The 18,728-nt window shown below is 51.6% G+C and overlaps 1 protein-coding gene across 1 annotated transcript in view; it reads right to left on the bottom strand.

The window, feature by feature from the left end:
* Positions 1-4,682: 4,682 nt before the first annotated feature.
* The window catches only part of KLHDC4 (kelch domain containing 4), a 48,606-nt gene continuing 34,560 nt past the window's right edge, over positions 4,683-18,728 (bottom strand). The window contains exons 7-12 of the mRNA XM_004437039.2: positions 16,687-16,846; positions 9,751-9,826; positions 7,786-7,994; positions 6,697-7,099; positions 5,700-5,816; positions 4,683-5,239 (exon numbers count right to left, since the gene is read on the bottom strand). Of these exons, the coding sequence (XP_004437096.1) occupies positions 5,067-5,239; positions 5,700-5,816; positions 6,697-7,099; positions 7,786-7,994; positions 9,751-9,826; positions 16,687-16,846 (1,138 nt within the window). The 3' untranslated portion in view covers positions 4,683-5,066. The remainder of the gene's footprint in view (positions 5,240-5,699; positions 5,817-6,696; positions 7,100-7,785; positions 7,995-9,750; positions 9,827-16,686; positions 16,847-18,728) is intronic.

Raw genomic sequence — 18,728 nt, 5'->3', positions numbered from 1 at the left:
CCAGCTGACCTTCAGTGAGCGACGCCTACCCCACACCGGGTGGGGCCTGGGAAAGGCAGGAAGCATGTCAGGAGGAGGGCCCCTCCCCAGTCACCCCATATGGGCTTCCAAACACTGGGGTCAGGTGCAGGGAGAAGATGAGTGTGAGGCACACGAAGAGGGGAGTCAGCTCTGTGGGGCCAAAGGCCACAGCACGCCTCCCTCCAGGCTGCTCCTGCACTCCCTGCCTGGGACCCCCCAGCCCCTCCCACTGGGCCCGAGTGAGCCCTGCTCCACTGAGCGCTGTCACTGACACCATCAGAGCAGCGTGGCCTGCACTCTCAGCCCGCCCGGCCCTCGGCCCTCACGCACACAGTGGCTCACAAGCGAGCAGAGGCACCCCACTGCTGACCTGCTGGTGCCCCTACCCTGAGCTACACCTGACAGTGCTTTCCAGCTGGGCCCTTATTTGCACCACTCACCATTTCCAAAGAAACGCCATCCGATGTAGCCAGAGTGAAATAAACCAACACGGCCCTCACTGCTCGGGTGGGCGGCGTGTGGAAACTTGCCCTCACTCTAGACATGAAACCACTACCCCTGACGTAGATGCCTTTTTGTGAATTCTAATAGAAATCGGTCTCAATCTGCACTTTCTTGTTTCCGTTTTTTCCCTGGTGCATGTAAACTGTTTGCTACCACAGTGCAATCATTCTGTGCAATGACAAAAAGGGAATGTTGACTATGTTCTGATTTTTCTTACTGATGAAGCGGCTAAAAACGTTACCTCGGCCTTTTTTCTTTTCTCTTAGCTGGGAAAATAGCTTGGTTACTTACAAAATGAAAATAAAATAATTTTCTTTAATGAATGTAACTGTTTAAATCATACCATTAGTATATATTTCATTATCTGAAAGCAAGGGACACTGTCGAGATTCAAGGAAAATTTTGCTCCTTTTAGTAATAAACATCGTCATTTGAAACTTGGGATAACTCGTATCATCTCATTATAAATCTGTGTCTCTCATGCAAGTTCCCTCTACTGCCAAAATTTCAAGATGGATAAATGCAAATTCCTTCCTATGGAACTGAAGCTTACATGATCCGACAGCGCCCTGTCACATGTGGAGGATCTTATTACTTTTTGAGCAGAAAAGCTCCCTGAACCCGAATCTGAAATGTGCCCCCCACCCTCCCGTGCAGCCGTTCCTGTGTGTGAGCCAGTCCCGGCATCCACTGTCTCGGGGCCCAGGTTCCCCACAGCCTCCGCGTCCCGGCTGGCGCTCACCCCCCTGCCAGCTGACGGAAGACACAGACAGGCTCTGCCCCAAGGACCTCGCAGTATCATTTCCTCAAACCTATCTTTAATTTTCTTAAACTTCAACATCTGTGTTTCTCATGGGGCAGTTCTCAGTATCTTTCTTTCCCAATAGAGTTTCTCCTGCCTCAGAATCCTCCCCTGACACCCTGGTCTTTCTAGGTCCAGCTCCCTGGATAAGAAGCGCCCCCTCTTCCCTGCCCTCATGGCCGGGAGGAGCCCGCCTCTCGAGTCCCAGTCCCCCAAACACGGTTCTGTGCTCCATGAGCCCATCTCAGTCCTACAACAACAGCCCCAGCTCCGCTCCCACATGGCACCAGCCAACCAGGCCCAGTGCTGGCTGCGCCCGTGGCGTCTCTTCAAGCCCCCTAAGGCTTATATCCAGTGCGGGGCTCAGAGGGGCTATTCGGGCTGAGACAAGGAAAGAACAGGCTTGAGCTGGGCTCGCGGATGCCTGGGGCGCCTTGGTCCCAGCACGTGTGGCCACTGGCCGCGCTGCCTGGTGCCTTAGCTTCCCCCGCTGGACACCATGGTCAGACCCTGGTGACCAGGCCCGGCCTGGACTCGGACGGCACTGCCAAAGTTCTCTTGCCAGACAGACATGAAGATGACTGTGGTCTGTACTCAGGAGCTATCTGAGCCAATGAGACGAGACTGGTCTCTGGTGACCAATGGCCCACACACAGCTTTGCTTCCCAATTTAAAACACGGGGGAAAACAGTAGTTACTAGAAAGTTCCTTCAGTGCTCACGAACTAAGCAGTAGATGCAGATGGGTTTCATGCTTGCTAGAGCTGATCCCTTTTCCTTCATGCTAGGGAAAAACCATCCCCTCCTGAGCCACACTCCTCCAACTAAAGCCTCCAGTGGACACTTGTGTTACCTTCTCCTCATCGCGACACACTTGGGGGTTTCTAAGTGTGAATCTCATTCATGTTTCCTGACCTGTCCCTGAACTAGCTCCAGATCCCCCTGGGGAGGCCTCTTGAGGGCTCCCTCCCTCCCCAAGTGGGATGGCCCTGGAGAGGCTGTCTCCTCAGCAGACCCGCCCAGTGTCTGGTCCCTCAATGTATTTCCACTGTCACCTAGCCACTGACTTCCTGCTTGTACCAGTGTCTGCAGGGGAGGTGCAGCCAGGTGATGGGCACCTGTAGGAGAGAAGGGCAGAACCCATCAATGGGGGACAGGAAGGGGGTTCACCAACAACTTGGCAAACCAAGGAGCAGGCAAATAGGGCAGGGCCCTCACTGACCCTGAACACAGCCATCTCCTCCAGCAACCCAGAGATGGGGGCCCGGGGGCTTCGCGCTGGGCACTTGTGGCCACGGTGGCTGTCGGGGCATCAAGAGCATTCAGTTCAGCAAACTAGTCACCAGCAGACAGACGGCGGGGGGCGGTTTGCTGGCTGCTGCTTCTGGGGATGGCACAGCACAGTCCTGTGCCCGTCTTCCCCCCACCATGCTCCTCCTGGGGAGGGCGCGGTCCTGTGCCCATCTTGCCCCCACCCTGCTGCTCCTGGGGAGGGTGTGGTCCTGTGTCCCGTCTCCCCCCATCCCTGCTGCTCCTGGGGAGGGTGTGGTCCTGTGTCCCGTCTCCCCCCATCCCTGCTGCTCCTGGGGAGGGTGTGGTCCTGTGTCCCGTCTCCCCCTCTCCCTGCTGCTCCTGGAGAGGGTGCAGTCCTCTGTCCCGTGTCCCCCCCATCCCCGCTGCTCCTGGGGAGGGCGCGGTCCTATGTCCTGTCTTCCCCTCTCCCTGGTGCTCCTGGAGCAGCGCGGTCCTGTCTTGTCTCCCCCTCTCCCCGCTGCTCCTGGGGAGGGCAAGGTTCTGTGTCCTGTCTCCCCCCATCCCTGCGGCTCCTGGGGAGGGCGGGGTCCTGTGTCCCATCTTCCCCTCTCCCTGCTGCTGCACATTTAAGGCCTGGCTTTACTGGTGTTTTAATCACACAATTAAAGAGAGAGGTAGCTCCTTTTCTGGAAGCTTGTTTATTTAATCCTCGTGGGTTCTGAGCAGCCTGTCTCACCCAAACTGCATCTTTGGCAACAACTCTGTGGACACGACAGCAATATAGACTTGTTTGTACGAGAAGTTTCTTCTTCAGGGGGTTTGTTATTTCTTTCAACTTGGTTGATTCAAAAATATCTTGCTTCCTTCAAATCTCACCAAGTACAGGCCCTCTGGTAAAAAAAAAAAAAATGGCCTCTGATAACACACAACTGTATTGGAGCTGACAAGATCTTCCAATTAATCACCCCCCCACCCAGCAGCAGCAGAGAGGTGGCCACACAATGGGGCCTGGGGTGCCCAAGTCACAAGAGCCAGCAGGGTGGTCATCGGGGCGGGGGAGGACGGGACCTCTGTGGCATTCCTAGCATCTTCCAGCTAGACTCCACCCAGAACGTCAGAAAAACACCCAGACTGCCCTAGCACCCAGGAAGTGCCCAAAGACACCGCTAAACCAGAGCGCCTAGGCCTTTGACCTAACACAAGCCCGTGTCAACCAGGCGGACGCCATCCTGCCGCGCGGCCTGCCACCTGGCCTGGCACTTCTGATGACCAGTGCTCCCACGGGCACTGCCCAGCACCGCACCCAGAGGGGGGATCTGGCGGGCAGATGCAGCAGGCAGGCTATTGCGAGGGGAGAGCTTCCTAATTCTGCTCAGCTTGCAAGAGCCCACGCCCCCTCTTGGTCCCCATACAGAGCAGCTTGCAAGTCAAGGGAGAGAAGTCTGACAAGGTCACACCAGTCAGAGTTGGGGGGGTGCCGAGCACCGAGGGAAGATAAAGGCTGGGTGGAGTGAGAGCTGCTTCTGGGGTGCACTGGCCCACACCCTTCCAGTAAAGCTTTCCTGGGCCCATGCCCTGCTCTGCAGGAGGTAGGCACTACCACTCTTTTTTTTTAAACTTCCAGGTAATGAACTGGATGACTGGTTCCAGGTGATGAGTGGGATGTCGGCCCCGTCACTGAAAACTAAGAATCCTACATTCTCATTATTGAAGATATTTAAGATGAAAAAAGGCACCAGGTGTGAATTCAAAGCCCAACTTTTGACCCCAATGATACAAACGAAAACTGGTCTCCTGCCATTAACCTTGGAGTGGGCACCAGTCTGCCTGTTAACCCCAGACTTCCACTGCGATGAACCCCTGCTCCTGAGCAGGGTGCTGGATGGCGACATCACATGGGGACAGTGGGGTCCCTGCCCTCCGGCCTCCCTTCCTCTCTGTCACTCTGCAAATGACAACCTTGGGCCCAAAGAAGAAAGGAGTAGAGAATGGCTCCACCACCTCCTCCCACAAAGGCTTAAAGGAGTGGTTCTGATGAGTCAGGTACACTTAGTCACCAAGAGACCCCGGAGCAAAGCCAAGTGGCAGAGAAAGAGCAGAGCCACCCAACCAAAAGGGGCTTTATTCAGATAACACAGAAAGCGCATACAGGCAGTCGGTGGGCTGCTACTGATAACTGTTAGAAATCAAAGAGATGATCTCCTGGTAGGTAATGTGCAGTCAATCAGAACATTTGTCTCCGAGTTTTGCAGAAGGGAACACCCCCCACAAAGCACAATGTTCTAGCTCATATCCCAGGTGTTGCCTCCTGTGTGGGGCAGCCTTGGCCTCAGCTCGGCCCTGCCCCCTGTATGGAGGCTCCAGTGGAACCGTCAGGGCACACAGGGCTGCACAGAAGACCCCCTTTGCGGCAGCCTTGTTCCAGATCCAGTTAACTGTAGATCACAGTAGTGATGCTCAGTGTCACTCTGGTCCATTGTGGTGGCTCACGCCGAGCCATCAAAGAAAGCTTTTGCCAGGGCGTGGGCTACCCTCAGCACTGTCTTCTCCTGCACCTTCGGCCCAGCGTCGTCCCGGGCAAGCTGCACCCAATACTGCTCGGTCCGGGGCAGGTAGTCTGTGAACTGCTCGGCAGGCCTCACCAAGGGGTGATGTTGCTCTTTCAAGGGGAAGGAGAGAAAGAAGAAAGACACACGTTCAGCCGAGGAAGGAGGCCTGGGTCAGGCAGTCGAGGAGGCCGCGTGCTTGCTGTCTGATGCAGCGTGAGCACCCGGCTTTATAGAAACGACATCGCAAGGGCACTCCTCACTTGATCAAAGAAGCCACAATGACACTGCTTAGACAGCAAGCTACTTACATGCCCTCCAAATATTTTTTTAAAAACTTAGCTTACCTCGAGAGCCCGTTTACACAGCAAAGTCAAACCTTAAAAATTTTAAAACTCTCAAGTCTCTCATTATCGGTAAGAATCAGGACCTTGGGAGAGAAGGGACCCCCAAGCTCTAAGCTTGGCACCGAGCACTCTGGCTCTGGAGAGGCTCCGCCCCCTGCTATCCTGATCAGGATCAGGACTCACTGGCACTAACCACAGGCGAGCGAGGCCCACATGGCCCACTCACCCCCGTCCTCCTCGCCGCTCTCCTCGCCACTGTCCTCATCGTCACCTCCGCCCTCGGCACCCTCGACTGCATCGCTGTCCTCTTCCGAGTCGGTCTCCTCCAGCCACTCCTGAGTTTCTTTAAAGCAAAAACGAACATCCACAGTGTCAGTGTAGCCAAGGGGCCAGGGAAACTGCAGATGGGTACCAGGGGAGCCCCTCTGAGGAGTCCACTTTCTTACTACACAAACACGACATGAAAGGGAGTCAATGTGGCTGGTTGCTCCAAGATGGTTCTCCCTGGATCTTAAAGCAGAGATGGGGTGCGAGTACGATCAGCAAAGACACAACCCATCTCCAAAACCTTCTCTGGCTGCCCCAACTCTAACCTCGTTTCACTAGAAGACAGTAATGAATCTCACACAAGCTGTTTGGTACCAATCCCTAAATGTGTGGATTTTGACTTTACTTTTAGTGTCCAATCTTAAAGAAATGAGCAGTGAGTGGAGTCCAGCAGCAGCCGTGGTACAGTGTGAAGTGAGGACTGAAGGGCAGCAGTCTGGAGCAGAGGGAACGAGGCCCAGAGGTTCAATCGGAAGGTCACAGACCAGAGAGATGGGCCCGCCTGGTCCACTCTCCTGTGCACACAGCAGGCTGCTGACAATCGGAAGAGGAAGGCTCAGGTAAAATCTGTTCTGGAACAATGCACCTGTGAGCAGCACTGGAGAGCCTGAGGTCCACACGAGTGGTGTCACAGAGGAGCCCGTGTCCTGTGACGCAGTCAGCCTTGCTGCCCCCTCAGCTCCCAGAGCAGGGACGGAAGTGCACAGGATGCGCCCCTCACCAGGACCAGAACTGCCCTATGTAAACGGCCACAAGGTGAGAGCACACTGCCCTGCTCACTGCAGGCTCATTGGCATGGGGTGGACCTGGGTGGGCACCATGGGCAGAGGAGACGAAGGTGCTTTTGTGGGGTTCCCACCAGACCTGAGGAGGTGCTTACCCCCACTGCAGCTCACCTGGATCCATCTCCACCAAGGCTGTCCACTCCTCCATCTTGTGGAGGTCAAGGCAGTACAGGTCGCTGAGGGTGACCTGGCGGTCGCCTGCCTCAAACATGCCCCCATAGAGGTAGAGCCGCCCGTGCTTCACAGCCAGCATGGCGTTGGAGCGGGGGCTCGGCTCGACAGTGGCGCCATCTGCTTCATCAGGGCCATCTTCCTCATCGGACTGTGGCCGTCCTGCTGGCCTCGGGGCAGGCAGCACCTGTTTAATGGTGACCACGGTCCCGTCCTCTGCAACCACCTCTCTGACCACCTCCAGGGGCGCCCAGGTGCTGGCCCCCCCACATTCCTGCTTGTCGGCACCTTGGGGCTCCACTTTTTTGCCCCGCCTGCGCTTCCTCTTCTCTGACTTAGGTCCCTGTTGATAAAAAGCAAGGCAGCGCATTTCAGCTGCAGACACATGGCGGTGAGCAGGCGGCCTCGGTGGGCGCTCCAGAGGGCAAGCAAACGAAGGGGCAGCATGGTGAGCCCAACCCACCAAGGGATGCTGGGCCAAACAGCTGGAGGCCCATGCCCCTAATCCACTCTGGGGTTCACCCTCGGAGACCACACAACCTCTCCTGGTGTAACCCCTCAGAGGAAAACGCAAAGAGAGCGGCGAGTCCAGACACATGCCCTCACAGGAACCCGATGCCCATCACAGGGGCCAAGGCACTTCAAGGAGAGCTCGGGGTCTTTGCCACAGTGGACTGCCCTCTCCTCTGACCTCAGGGCCGTCTCTGAGGGTGCTGACCTGATGAACTCATCTACTCCCAAAGCCCCGGGGATCCCACTGCTGGGCTGGGACACACTGGCTGCCTCTCTCAGGCTGGTGCCAGCAGCAGAGGCGGAGGTGACCCGCTCCCTACTTATGATGACAGTAAATATGGTGACAGCTCACTCAGAGCCTCACAGACAGAGGGACTGGGTTGGGGGGCCCTGGGCATCTCAACACCTCGCCTGGACGGAAGAACAGCTGATAGTGATGGAGGCAAGAGCCGGGCACAGCCCTGCGTTAGGTGCCTTCCTGACACACGTGGCATACACACTGGACCCTGACTCTACCTTCAGCTGCCCTGAAAACCAGCGGTTCTTGGCGGCATCATAGAAGTACAGGTCATTGAGGAAGTCACCCTGCAGGTTCTCCTCTTCCTCCTCATCACAGACACCCCCGAAGAGCAGCGTCTGATGGTTCGGGGCCACAGCCACTGAAAAGCCGGACCTCGGGGTGGGCTTGGCTCCTGAAGGGTTAATGCAAGTCCACACCCATCTGCCTGTCAAACGGGAGCAGGGAAGTGGGGTAAGAGGGAGGGAGGGAGACAAGAGTGTCCGGTCCCTAGTGACTAGGAGAAATGAGAAAACACAAGACTGCAGGTAAAAGAACACCAGGCTCACTCATTCTGCTCCCTCTGTAGAAAAACGAAACACTTCAACACACCTCCCAAAACTGAATCCTTCTCCTTAAGGTTCAGTTTGCACTGAAGTAACTTTTTCACATACCCTCTTAACACCTCCCCCACTAAGGGGCACTTTCCAGCTGTGGTTCAAGGGCAGGATGAGACAGAAGAGGCATGGGGGGAGGCGGGCCCGCCGACTTCTGGGAGAATCTCACCCCGCCCCACGCCCGCCCCTCGTGGGGCTGTCCTCTGGTGAAGGTCCTTCAGGAGCCCTGGCCCACAGCATGGGCTGCTCTGTCTCATCAGAATTGCAGGGACAGCGCCAGCTCTCCTGCAGGCCACAGCCCTGTGCTCTTCTCTCTGGGCACGTTCTAATTTCTGTGCGAATCCTCCAAATGTAACCTAGCGTGAAACATGGGGGAAGTCTTTCCACTGCATCTAGAAAAAAGAGCTGAGATTTTCCCTTTAATGAACATTAAAGAAAAAACTTAGCAGAAGCATCAAATGGCAAACATTCTAGTGTCATGTCCAACCGCTGTACATCAACGTACAGCGCAGGTGTGACTCCGAGTGGCACCCCTAGTGGGCCATGAGATGGGTCCAAAACGACCAGCCTTTTAATGTTTTGAGGAAAAAGAAAAGAATAAACGACAGAGTGCCCTGCACGCAGGGTAAGACACGCTTGTTTCAGCTGTACGGCACACGCATGCGAGTGTGTGCCAGCTCACGAGACACCAGGTACTTCTCACCGGGGGTCGAAGGCCTGACGGCCGGGACGCAGTGGTTGAGCACACAGGCTCAGGTCCCACAGCCTGGAACATAGTCCAGATTTCAAGTTTAAGTTCACTAATGTGTGAACTGGGCTAGTGACTGCCCAGCTCTAAACCTTGGTTCCCACTTGGTAAACAGAGATGTCCCCATCAGTCACTGCTGGTGGCTGGCTACCTGAGAAGCGTTGGGGTACGGAACATTTCTGAAGACTTGGCTTGAAGAATTTTAGAGTGAGAAAGAACTAAGGTGTTTTGCACAACAATCCTCTCATTTTACAGAAGAGACCTCACGGGGAGGTTAAAGAATGTGCTGGAAGTCACAAAGAGACCGGGATCAAACCAGATCCCCTGGGGCTAGTCCAGTCCTGTCATCTGAAGACTTGCTTCATGCAAACAAACTGCAATCCTACTATTTGTAAAGGAGCTTTGAAACATGAACACTGGGGCTATCAACCCAATGCGCATTCCAGAAGTCTACATCCTAACACTGGCCATTGCTCTTGAGCAAGGACAAGTAAGGGAAATGCCTAAAAAGCAGTGGCTCCCGCTCTTTACACGGGGAGTTCACGGGTTACCACCACCCGTGTTTAAGTCAGTCCATCCTGAACACCCCCAGGGGGCGAGGACCCACAGCCGTTTCTGCTGCACAGGCAGGCGGGCACTTAGGGTTATACGGAGTGTCCAGCTGGGCCCCCTCGGGGGCGAGAACGGCTTGCCCACAGCTCTGGACAGTGCGCAAGGGGCTCACCACCGACCCCATGTCCACAAGGGCAGGTGGGCTTGCACCTCTCTGTCCCAACCGCCTTTTGTAGCAAACACGCAGACCACCCACATGGCCCATCCTCTCTGCACAGCGCAAGTACCTTCTCCTCCTTCCTCAGATTTCAGCAGGAACATATCTGAATGCTGGGTGCCTTTGTCCACATCTTTCTTGACTCTCTGCAAAGGAAAGGGAGTCGTGTGAGAACAGCCAAGGGCCATCTACAAGCCCCGCACAGCCCCCTCAAGCTGGTGGTCTCATTCCTTGTGGAGGGGACTAAGGAGTCCAGCCTTCTAGAACAGCCTCCAAGAGAATCTGAAATACAGCAGGTTCACTTCTGACCTCATCTGAATAGACATAACAAAAAGTGTGGGTATGATTTATTAACTAAGACTAGATTTTAAATTTAAAAATCCACCATTCTAATGAACACAATCATGCTAGAATACTCCAGTGCTCTCTCTCATTAGAGCTTCTGCAGCGATCCTCATTTTACGAGGACGGGAGCTCCACTGGAGACCCCACGGTGACCTCTAATATCATTCTGCAGCCATCCTTCACCTTCAACTCCCGTGTACCCTCAAGTCCCATCATCTTTCAAATAATGCGATTCAGGCTTTGGTGCAAGAATCAAATTAATGCTCCGTGCAGAAGCCAGCATTACCCCATCTAAAAAACTTTTGAGCTTCTGTAACAATAAAGCACAGGTTTCTTAATCTTGAGTCTTCTGCTTCAAATTAGTTTTATTACTACAGCCAGACCACACTTTATTCTCTGAAGCAATATCCTACAGTCTTCACAACACACCTTTTACCTAAACACTGACAGTGTCTAGAAGGCTACTTGGCAAGATGTTATTCTGGGTGATGAATTTCAGGAAATTTTAATTTCTTCTTTGTATCTGTCCTTTAAATGCCCTACTTTTAATTTCAGAATAGTTTTAATTTACACTTAGAGAAAAATTGAGAAAGCAGTACCAAGGGTTCCCACGTACTCTGCACCCAGTTTCCCCTACTGTTAACATCTTAGATTAGTGTGGTACATTTATTGCAATTAATGAACCAATATTGACAAACTGCTATTAAATGAAGCCCCCAGTTTATTCAGATTTCCTTAGTTTTCCCCAATGTCCTTTTTTCACTCCAGGACACCGCATCACATGTAGCGGTCCTGAATCCTCAGGCTCCTCTGGGCTGGGACAGCTGCTCGGATGTACCTTGTTTTTGGTGACCGTGGCAGTTTTGAGGAGGACTGTACAGGTGTTTTTTAGAATGCCCTCAGTTGGGATCTGTCTGATGTTGTTCTCAGGGTTAGACTGGGGTTCTGGGTTTTTGGGCTCTGGATCCCAGAGGTGAAGCGCCTTGTCACTCATCGTATCCAGGGTGCGAGCCGTCACCGTGACCCCTCACTGCTGACACTGACCTTCACCACCTGGCTGGGGTCACGCTGGCCAGGTTTCTCCACGGTAAGTTACCCCTCCCCCAACTCTCCACACTGTTCTCTTGGGAAGGACGTCTCTTCGCGCAGCCCCCACTTAAGGAGAGGGGAGTCATGCTGCACCTCCTGGAGGGCAGACAGTCTACACAATTATATGGAATTCTAGAAGCATAGGAGATCTGTCTCTTCCCCGATTCATTTATTCAATCGTTTGTTTATAATTGTATTGACTCATGGAGATTCACGTTACACTTCAGGCTATACTCCAATGCCACTTAACTTACTTTGTTGCTCAAACGATTCCAACTTTGGCCCTGGGAACTCTTTCAGTTGGCTCCTATGTCCTTCGAACACCCCCATCAATGTGGGGTTCTTATAACGACTTCTTAGGTTCTGGCACTACGAGATGCCCAGACTCGTTTTGCACATTTCCTGCCCCAGTCCTAGAACTGGCCGTTTCCAAGGAACCCTGGCACGCCCCTGCCCCCTTTTTTTTGGTGAGGCAGACTCGCCCCAAGCTAACATCTGTTGCCAATCTTCCTCTGTTTTGTATGTGTTGCCACGACAGCATGGCTTGATGAGTCGTGCAGGTCCGCACCCGGGATCCGAACCCATGAACCCGGGCTGCTGAAGCGGAGAGCACGAACTTAACCACTATGCCACCAGGCTGGCCTCCCTGGCTCCTTTTATTGGAGGTGGTATTAGAAACTAAGGTTTGGGTACCAGGTGCTACTGGCTGTCGTTGCTTCTAGGCCCTCTCTCAGCTGACAGAGCCAGGAAATACATGTGCATAATTCTTTTCTTTTAACTAATGAGTATGTACTGTGTTGACTGTAAAGGGGAAAAAAAGCTATTTTCCTTTTGGAAAACAAAACAAACAATCCAGTTGTCCATGGACTGAACGTGTGGGCCCGAATACCCTAAAACTAAAGAGGTCTGACGTCCGTCACTGGTGGAGCAGCCTGACTCTCAGGAAGTGGAATCTGGCATGCCTCTTCTGTTGTCCTTCTGGAAACGTCTGCACAATTCGAGTGGTGCGCCTTCTGCATATTACAGACAGTTACTAAGACTAGACGTTCTTCTCCTTTTCCAGCAGGTTAGTACAGAGGAAGGAACTACCACTTCCATGTCTACCCTTGCAGCCCAAAAGGCCCAGCATTTGTAGGAACTAAACTCACACCCAGAGGCCTGGCCTGCTGAGGGGACATTGAAGGAATTCAGTGACATCTCTATGTGTCGTTAGAAACTCAGATCACCACTGAGCTTCAGCCAATCTCAGCCTCCTTGTCGTCACTGCACCTGTCGACATTAACTGTGTTTTGCTGACAGTAATGATTTCTTCTTAAAATCAAAAGGTGAAGGGGGGATCTTTTATGCCAAAAGATTTAAATATGTCCCCTCAAGGCCTTGTAAGCCAGAACCCTTCCTCAGAAGGGCTGCTCGGCTGACCTGGGTCTACAGCTTCCGTACAGGGTGGCAGCCCTGGGAAGAGCCCTGGCTGGCTGGGAGGTAACGATGCTGCAGCCGACGAGTTCATGGGTCTGCATGCCCTAACAGCTTTCTAACTCCTCCTTTCATAGCATATTTTCCCTTCTTGAAGTTTATGACTTTCCCCAAAACCCAATCTCCTTGTCTTCAAAGGGAACAGCAAAAAGCTGCCCTGTATTATTCTTTTATTTTGGATTACCTGTGCCACAGATTCTTTCCATTTATGCAGATCATACTAGCTTTAAATTCAGTTAGTGTTTTCAATGGATACAACTGTATAGAAGAGGAAACAGAACTTGCATGAATATTTGGAGACGTCAAACTTCCCTCTAGAGAAGGTGAAGCTCTGAAAAGGGTCCAGCTTTTCTCTAAGGATGAGCCTCCTCCTCAAGCAGCTCAGGAGCGCTCATGTTAACGACACACAGCAGTAACTTGGGAGTGCGTTTTACAGAGAACTGACTCCTCCTCTGCCCAATACAGCACTAACGGAATCCAAAGACATCTGAGAGATGTGTATCAAATGTTATAACATTTGGTTTAAAAACAATGCAATTGTCTCTGAAACCATTCAGAGTCTGTCTGAGACCTGGAGTCCAGCACTAGGCTGCAGCCCCTGCCTCCCACCCAGGACCATCTCCTCGCAGCCCACGCTCTGTACTCGTGTCAGCAGCTCCCACTCCCTTGGCCTTCGACTCAGAGATGGACTCATTTCAACTGCCAGGAGCGAAGACGACACCCTAGACTCCCCATTTCAGTGCTGTCCAGTCTCTGGAAGGGGCGGTGGCGGCTCTGAGGTGAGCAAAGGCCCCACTGCTGCCCCAGGCCGAACTTGCCCGCCTCACTCTGAAGAGCCTTTCCTTCTCGCGTCCACTCTCTCGGGCCTGCCCAAGTTTATCCCCGAAGGGTAGAGGCAGGTTCCACATAAAGCAGCTGTACCCTGGTCAAGCTTCAAACAAAATGAAAAAGACTGAGAGGGAGAAGTCTGAGAAATTGCTCTGGCAGCTTCTAGGGAAGTGCTGGGGAGAAGACAGGGCAAAGGAGACAGAGCTGCCAGCAGCATGGCTGTTTGTCACAGAGCGCGGGGAGGGAGGCCTGGTGCCACCGTCACTCCTGTCCTGAGAGCTGAGAAACGGTAACACAGCTGACAGTGTGTGCAAGAGGCCCCACCAGCCAGTGCCATGGTGCGGGCTGTTCCGCTCTACAGCTGATGGACAGAACATCCCCAATCTCATGTGCGCTACAGACATCCTCCTGTGTCCAGGGCAAGCTACTTTAAAACATGCCGTGAATTCTCCTGGGCTCCCGGGTCCAGAGCAGTGGAGCGGCATGCTGCCTTCCTTTCTCTAACCTGCCAACGACACTGACCAGCTTCTAGCAACCCTCAGCATCTTGGCCAACGGGAGGCCGGGTTTATAGAGTTATCAGAATTTCATCCTGGTTCCCTTGGATTTACAATGGCAGTAATTTTTTAAAACCAGGCCGTGATGGCTAGGGTCTCCTGACACAGTAGCATGTGGCAGCCCAGGTGGACCATCTGTGAAACACAAAAACCTCTAGAGGCCATTCTTTCTGATGCCTCAAGAGTTAATCACCCACTTGTGCAGGCTGCCCCAAGGCAGTCGCAGGGCATTTTCACTGGACACTGTGCCCAGCAATCCCCTTCGCAGGTGGTGACACAGAGCCAGGAGGAGCACTCCTCTCATCCAGACTCCAAGACCATGAAGGGCATTCCAGTTGGGACTTGAGCAGCCCATCACCTACTTAGACTAACACCTCTTAATTTTCCAACGCGTGGGGGACGGCCCAGTGGCATAGTGGTTAAGTTTGTGCACTCTGCTTCAGTGGCCCAGGGTTCACAGGTTCGGATCCTGGGCGTGGACCTACATACCGCTCATCAAGCCATACTGTGGCAGCGTCCCACACAGAAAAAAAAAATAGTGGAAGACTGGCACAGATGTTAGCTCAGGGACAATCTTCATCACCAAATATATATATATATATATTCCATAGCATTCACAACTCAAATCTTTCACTAATTCTGATAAATCTCCCATGAATCCAAACAGACAAGCTTCTCACTGCAATTCAAACGCCAAGGCCTGGAGTCGGTAGCCGCTGGATTACACACTTGTCAGATGGAAGGCGAGCTGGTGTGCCTGGCTGGGGAACAGCAGCTGTTGAGAATTAGGCACGATTTTGATTAGTGGCATCAGCTTAACAAGGTTTCGCTCTGCTCCTCAGCCTGTTGTACTCTGTGAAGCATCTGCTATGATAAAGCCTTAGATCCGGGCACTTTGTGCTGCTTGTGGCCACACCAGCCCGTTCCTCAGGGCCCGCCCGATTGTACAACAGCCAGCAGAGACCCAGGCAGGTCACAACTGCTGAAAACGAGTCAATTTTCTCTTTCTAGAACAAAGACTGACCAAGAAAAATTTAAGAGAATGTTCAATCTCTGATCAACTGCCACTGAAGGCTAGAATCCTTTCTTTCCACGGGCTGTAGAATCCACCTGGAACTCCAGTCACTGAGCTGCAGGGCCCTGTGCTCACTGGGGTGGAGTGGGGAAGAATGCAGGCACTTCCCTGCTGCAGAGCACCCTCCCTGCCTTAGTCACCCTGACCACGCCACAGGCGACCTGCTCAGCCAGCAAGTCAGAGGGCCTGTTTCACCTGGGGAAAATGAGAATTAAAACCACAATGAGATGCCCCACATCCTCCAAATGGCTAAAATAAAAAGACTGACACCATCAAGTGCTGACAAGGATATGGAGCAACCACAACCCTCAGACATTTTTGCTGTAACTACTTTGCAAAGAGGTGGCACAGTTTCTTATTAAATTAAGCCTACGCCCACTCTGTGACCCAGCTGTTCCACTTGTAAGTATTTACCCAAGAGAAATCAAAACCTATAGCCACACAATGACTGGACAAGAACGCTCGCAGCAGCTTTATTCATAATAGTCAAAAACAGGAAACAGCCCAGGTGTCCACCAATACAAAATGGAAAAGCAAACTGTGGGGTGTTAAATAATGGAATGCGACTCAGCATGAAGAAGCAACGAAAGTGGAGGAATCTCCAGAACGTGCAGAGTGGAGGAGGGCTTTCTCTAACGAGTACATGTGTGACCGCATCGCTCAGAAACTCCGGGAGGGCAAATCAAACCTGGTGGGAAAATCAGAATGGCACTGGCCCCTGGGTGGACAAGGGCAGAGAATGGCTGGGAAGGCATGGCAGAACGAGGGTTCTGGGCACAGAGACTCACGCATCTGTCACCTAGACACCTAAAATGTGTGCACTTCACTGTAGGTCAATTTTACTTTAAAAAGTAAACACTGAACTCTGATGTCTGCGCTTTTCTTTGAAGTACATCAAAAAAGACAACGGGTGATAGCAGTCTACAGAATGAACAGATATGTGACAAAACAAGTAGGGTAAAATATTAATGGCAGAATCTAGGTGGGAGATAGAAGTGCTCACTAATTCTTTCAAGTTACTGCATGTTTGGAAAATTTCAAAACAAAAAGGAGAAGAAAAAGCCTAAAAATGAGACAGCCTTCCATCCCCCTCAGAGGCACAAACATTCACAGGTTGGCAAAGCGCTGATGAGGAAGGGGGCAAGAGGAAGACTCGTGGCTGCTGATGGTGTCAGTGGGCATGCCATGTGAGGGAAGCACGCTGAGGCCAGCGGGAGACACTCCAGTGCACATGCATTGAGACGGGCAAGAGAACGGCCAGGTGAGCACATCAGCACTGCTCACAGGTGAAGGAAGAGAAAGCCCACTGACAGCAGAAAGGAGAAACTAGTCGTGGTCTGTTCTACAATGGAACACCACACAGTAGGTAGTGTCCATGGCTTAGAAATCAAGATCCCCAAATACAGAATTATTCACAGTGCAGCCTTTTCAGGGCAAATGGATTAGAACATAATATGGCTATAAAAAAATCTTAATATATTCACAGAGGAGCAGATTAATACTCTGTCAGTTTCTAATTCAATAAAGAGAACTGTTTATATTAAAATAATGTGAAATCTTATTTGGAAGTTTTCATTTTTGGTGACATTGAAAAGGCAACAGACAGAAGTTCATTCGTTTTCCTATAAGCCATGTCTCACCTGTTTCGAGTAGCCCCCGTAGATGATGATGCTGCCCTGGGGAGTGACGGTCATTTGGCAGCCTGATCTGGGTGTGGGCCCTGTCCCTGATGGGGAGAGCTTGCTCCACGTGAAGGTGTCCAGGTTAAAGGCATACACATCATTGTAATAGATGTAATCCCTGTTATAATACAGTGACACAAACAAAAAGACAGTGACATTAAAAAGCGAACCTGATTTAAATTAAAGGTAAATTTCCTACCAGTTATACTAAGTTATCAGTTTAATTAAAGTTTGAATTCATATGAAAGGATTGGGAGCATATGTGAGTTTGCATTTGAAAAGCAGAAATAATGCTAGCCCATAGAAATATGGTAATTTACCTAGATCTGAAAGCGTTTTTAATCTGCAAGTTATACCATCTTGGCTTACACAGTTTACAAAATCACAATCTTACAAATAATTACATGAGGCTACTGTGCGTGTAACTTTAAGTTTGACAATGAATTATAGACTGCAGTGAATACTCAGAATGGAGATATCCACAGCATGGCAAGGGCTGTGCAGAGACCCTGGACAGGTGGAGAGATGGGACCGAGCAGTCCTGAAACTGATGGATGCCAGAGGGAAGCCCTTTGAATCCACAAGCTCGGGCAAGGGCAAGAGGACGTGGTTGAGACTTCCAGGAGGCAGCGTGGCCCTGCCCTGCTTAATGCTCCTGGGACTTATGTGGCAAGGACTCACAACGAAAACTGGCCCTTGAGAAGGGAGCCCCACATGCAGGGAAGCAGCAGCTGTGCCACAGTCCCAGAGAAAAGGCTGGGTCCTGACGTGGGGATTTGACAGACGCCACGGGCAATGCTGAGGGGCCTCGGGTCAGAGTGACACCAAAACAATAAGAGATGCCCTCTGGCTATTCAAAACAGGGAGCGCGGACTGATTTTCAAAAGAAGAAAACATGGGAGAAGTGAGAAGCTGGAACACAGGTCTGAAGGGATTTTTGTTTTTCATGCTGTGTTCACATGATCTGAGTCTGGAGCTCCACAGCAAATGCACAGAGGATCACCATGAGAGGAGAGCTGGTGCAAGGCCAGTCTGCTCGGCCACACCCTCGGATGCTGCACAAAGCAGGTACCGAGAAACAGGACACGCTGGCTGATGATGACAAAGAAACAACGTGAACTTTCTGACTGGCACCCATGACCAGCGCGCCCTTCTGAGGGAGGAGGGCTTTTAACATACGAACTGAGGAACATGGAGGCTTGGAGTTTTTAAAAGACTTCACTATCTTTCACCATTTCCTCAGATTTCACGTTGCATGTTTTCAGTTAAGAAATTCTATTCTTCACATAAAACAGCAACTGTATTTGGTTTTTAAAAGTCAAACTAATTTAATATGTATGGTGACTACACAGATATCTGTTCTAGTACCGTCATTTTTTCTGAATGTTTGAAATACTTCATAAACAATCATTTTAAACAAGGTAACAGATGACAATAGTTTTGAAAAAAGTTGACTTTGAAATGGTTGCAACTTACAACCACTGTAAAACTTGATTCGCTTTATAACCCATGAGTTCCAGGGAGGAGAGGCTGTGCTGATCTCACTCACTGCCCCGCACACAGTAGGTGCTGAATCAACGCACTGACAAACCTACGAATGCCCATGTGTGCTGTGACAAATAATTGTTGTTTTTTTGGTGAGGAAGATTAGCCCTGAGCTAACATCTGTTGCCAATTCTCCTCTTTTTGCTGAGGAAGATTGGCCCTGAGCTAACATCTGTGCCCATCTTCCTCTATTTTGTATGTGGGATGCTGCCATAGCATGGCTTGATGAATGGCGTGTAGGTCTGCACCCGGGGTCCAAACCCACCAACCTTGGGCTGCCAAAGCAGAGCGTGCAAAACTTAACCACTACGCCACCAGGCCAACCCCAAGAAAAACTGAAGCTTTAATGGAGCCAAATCTACACCACAATCCTCCATCTAAGATGGTGGACGTGAAAAAGCGGTGGCACTCACCCTCCTAACCCGCCAATGCCTCCTTCCTCACATGTGCATGCA

The sequence above is a fragment of the Ceratotherium simum genome, chromosome 30, assembly GCF_057802395.1.
Source record: "Ceratotherium simum simum isolate JZ-2026a chromosome 30, ASM5780239v1, whole genome shotgun sequence".
NCBI classification, from domain to species: domain Eukaryota; kingdom Metazoa; phylum Chordata; class Mammalia; order Perissodactyla; family Rhinocerotidae; genus Ceratotherium; species Ceratotherium simum.
This window is presented reverse-complemented; position numbering and strand designations above follow the sequence as displayed.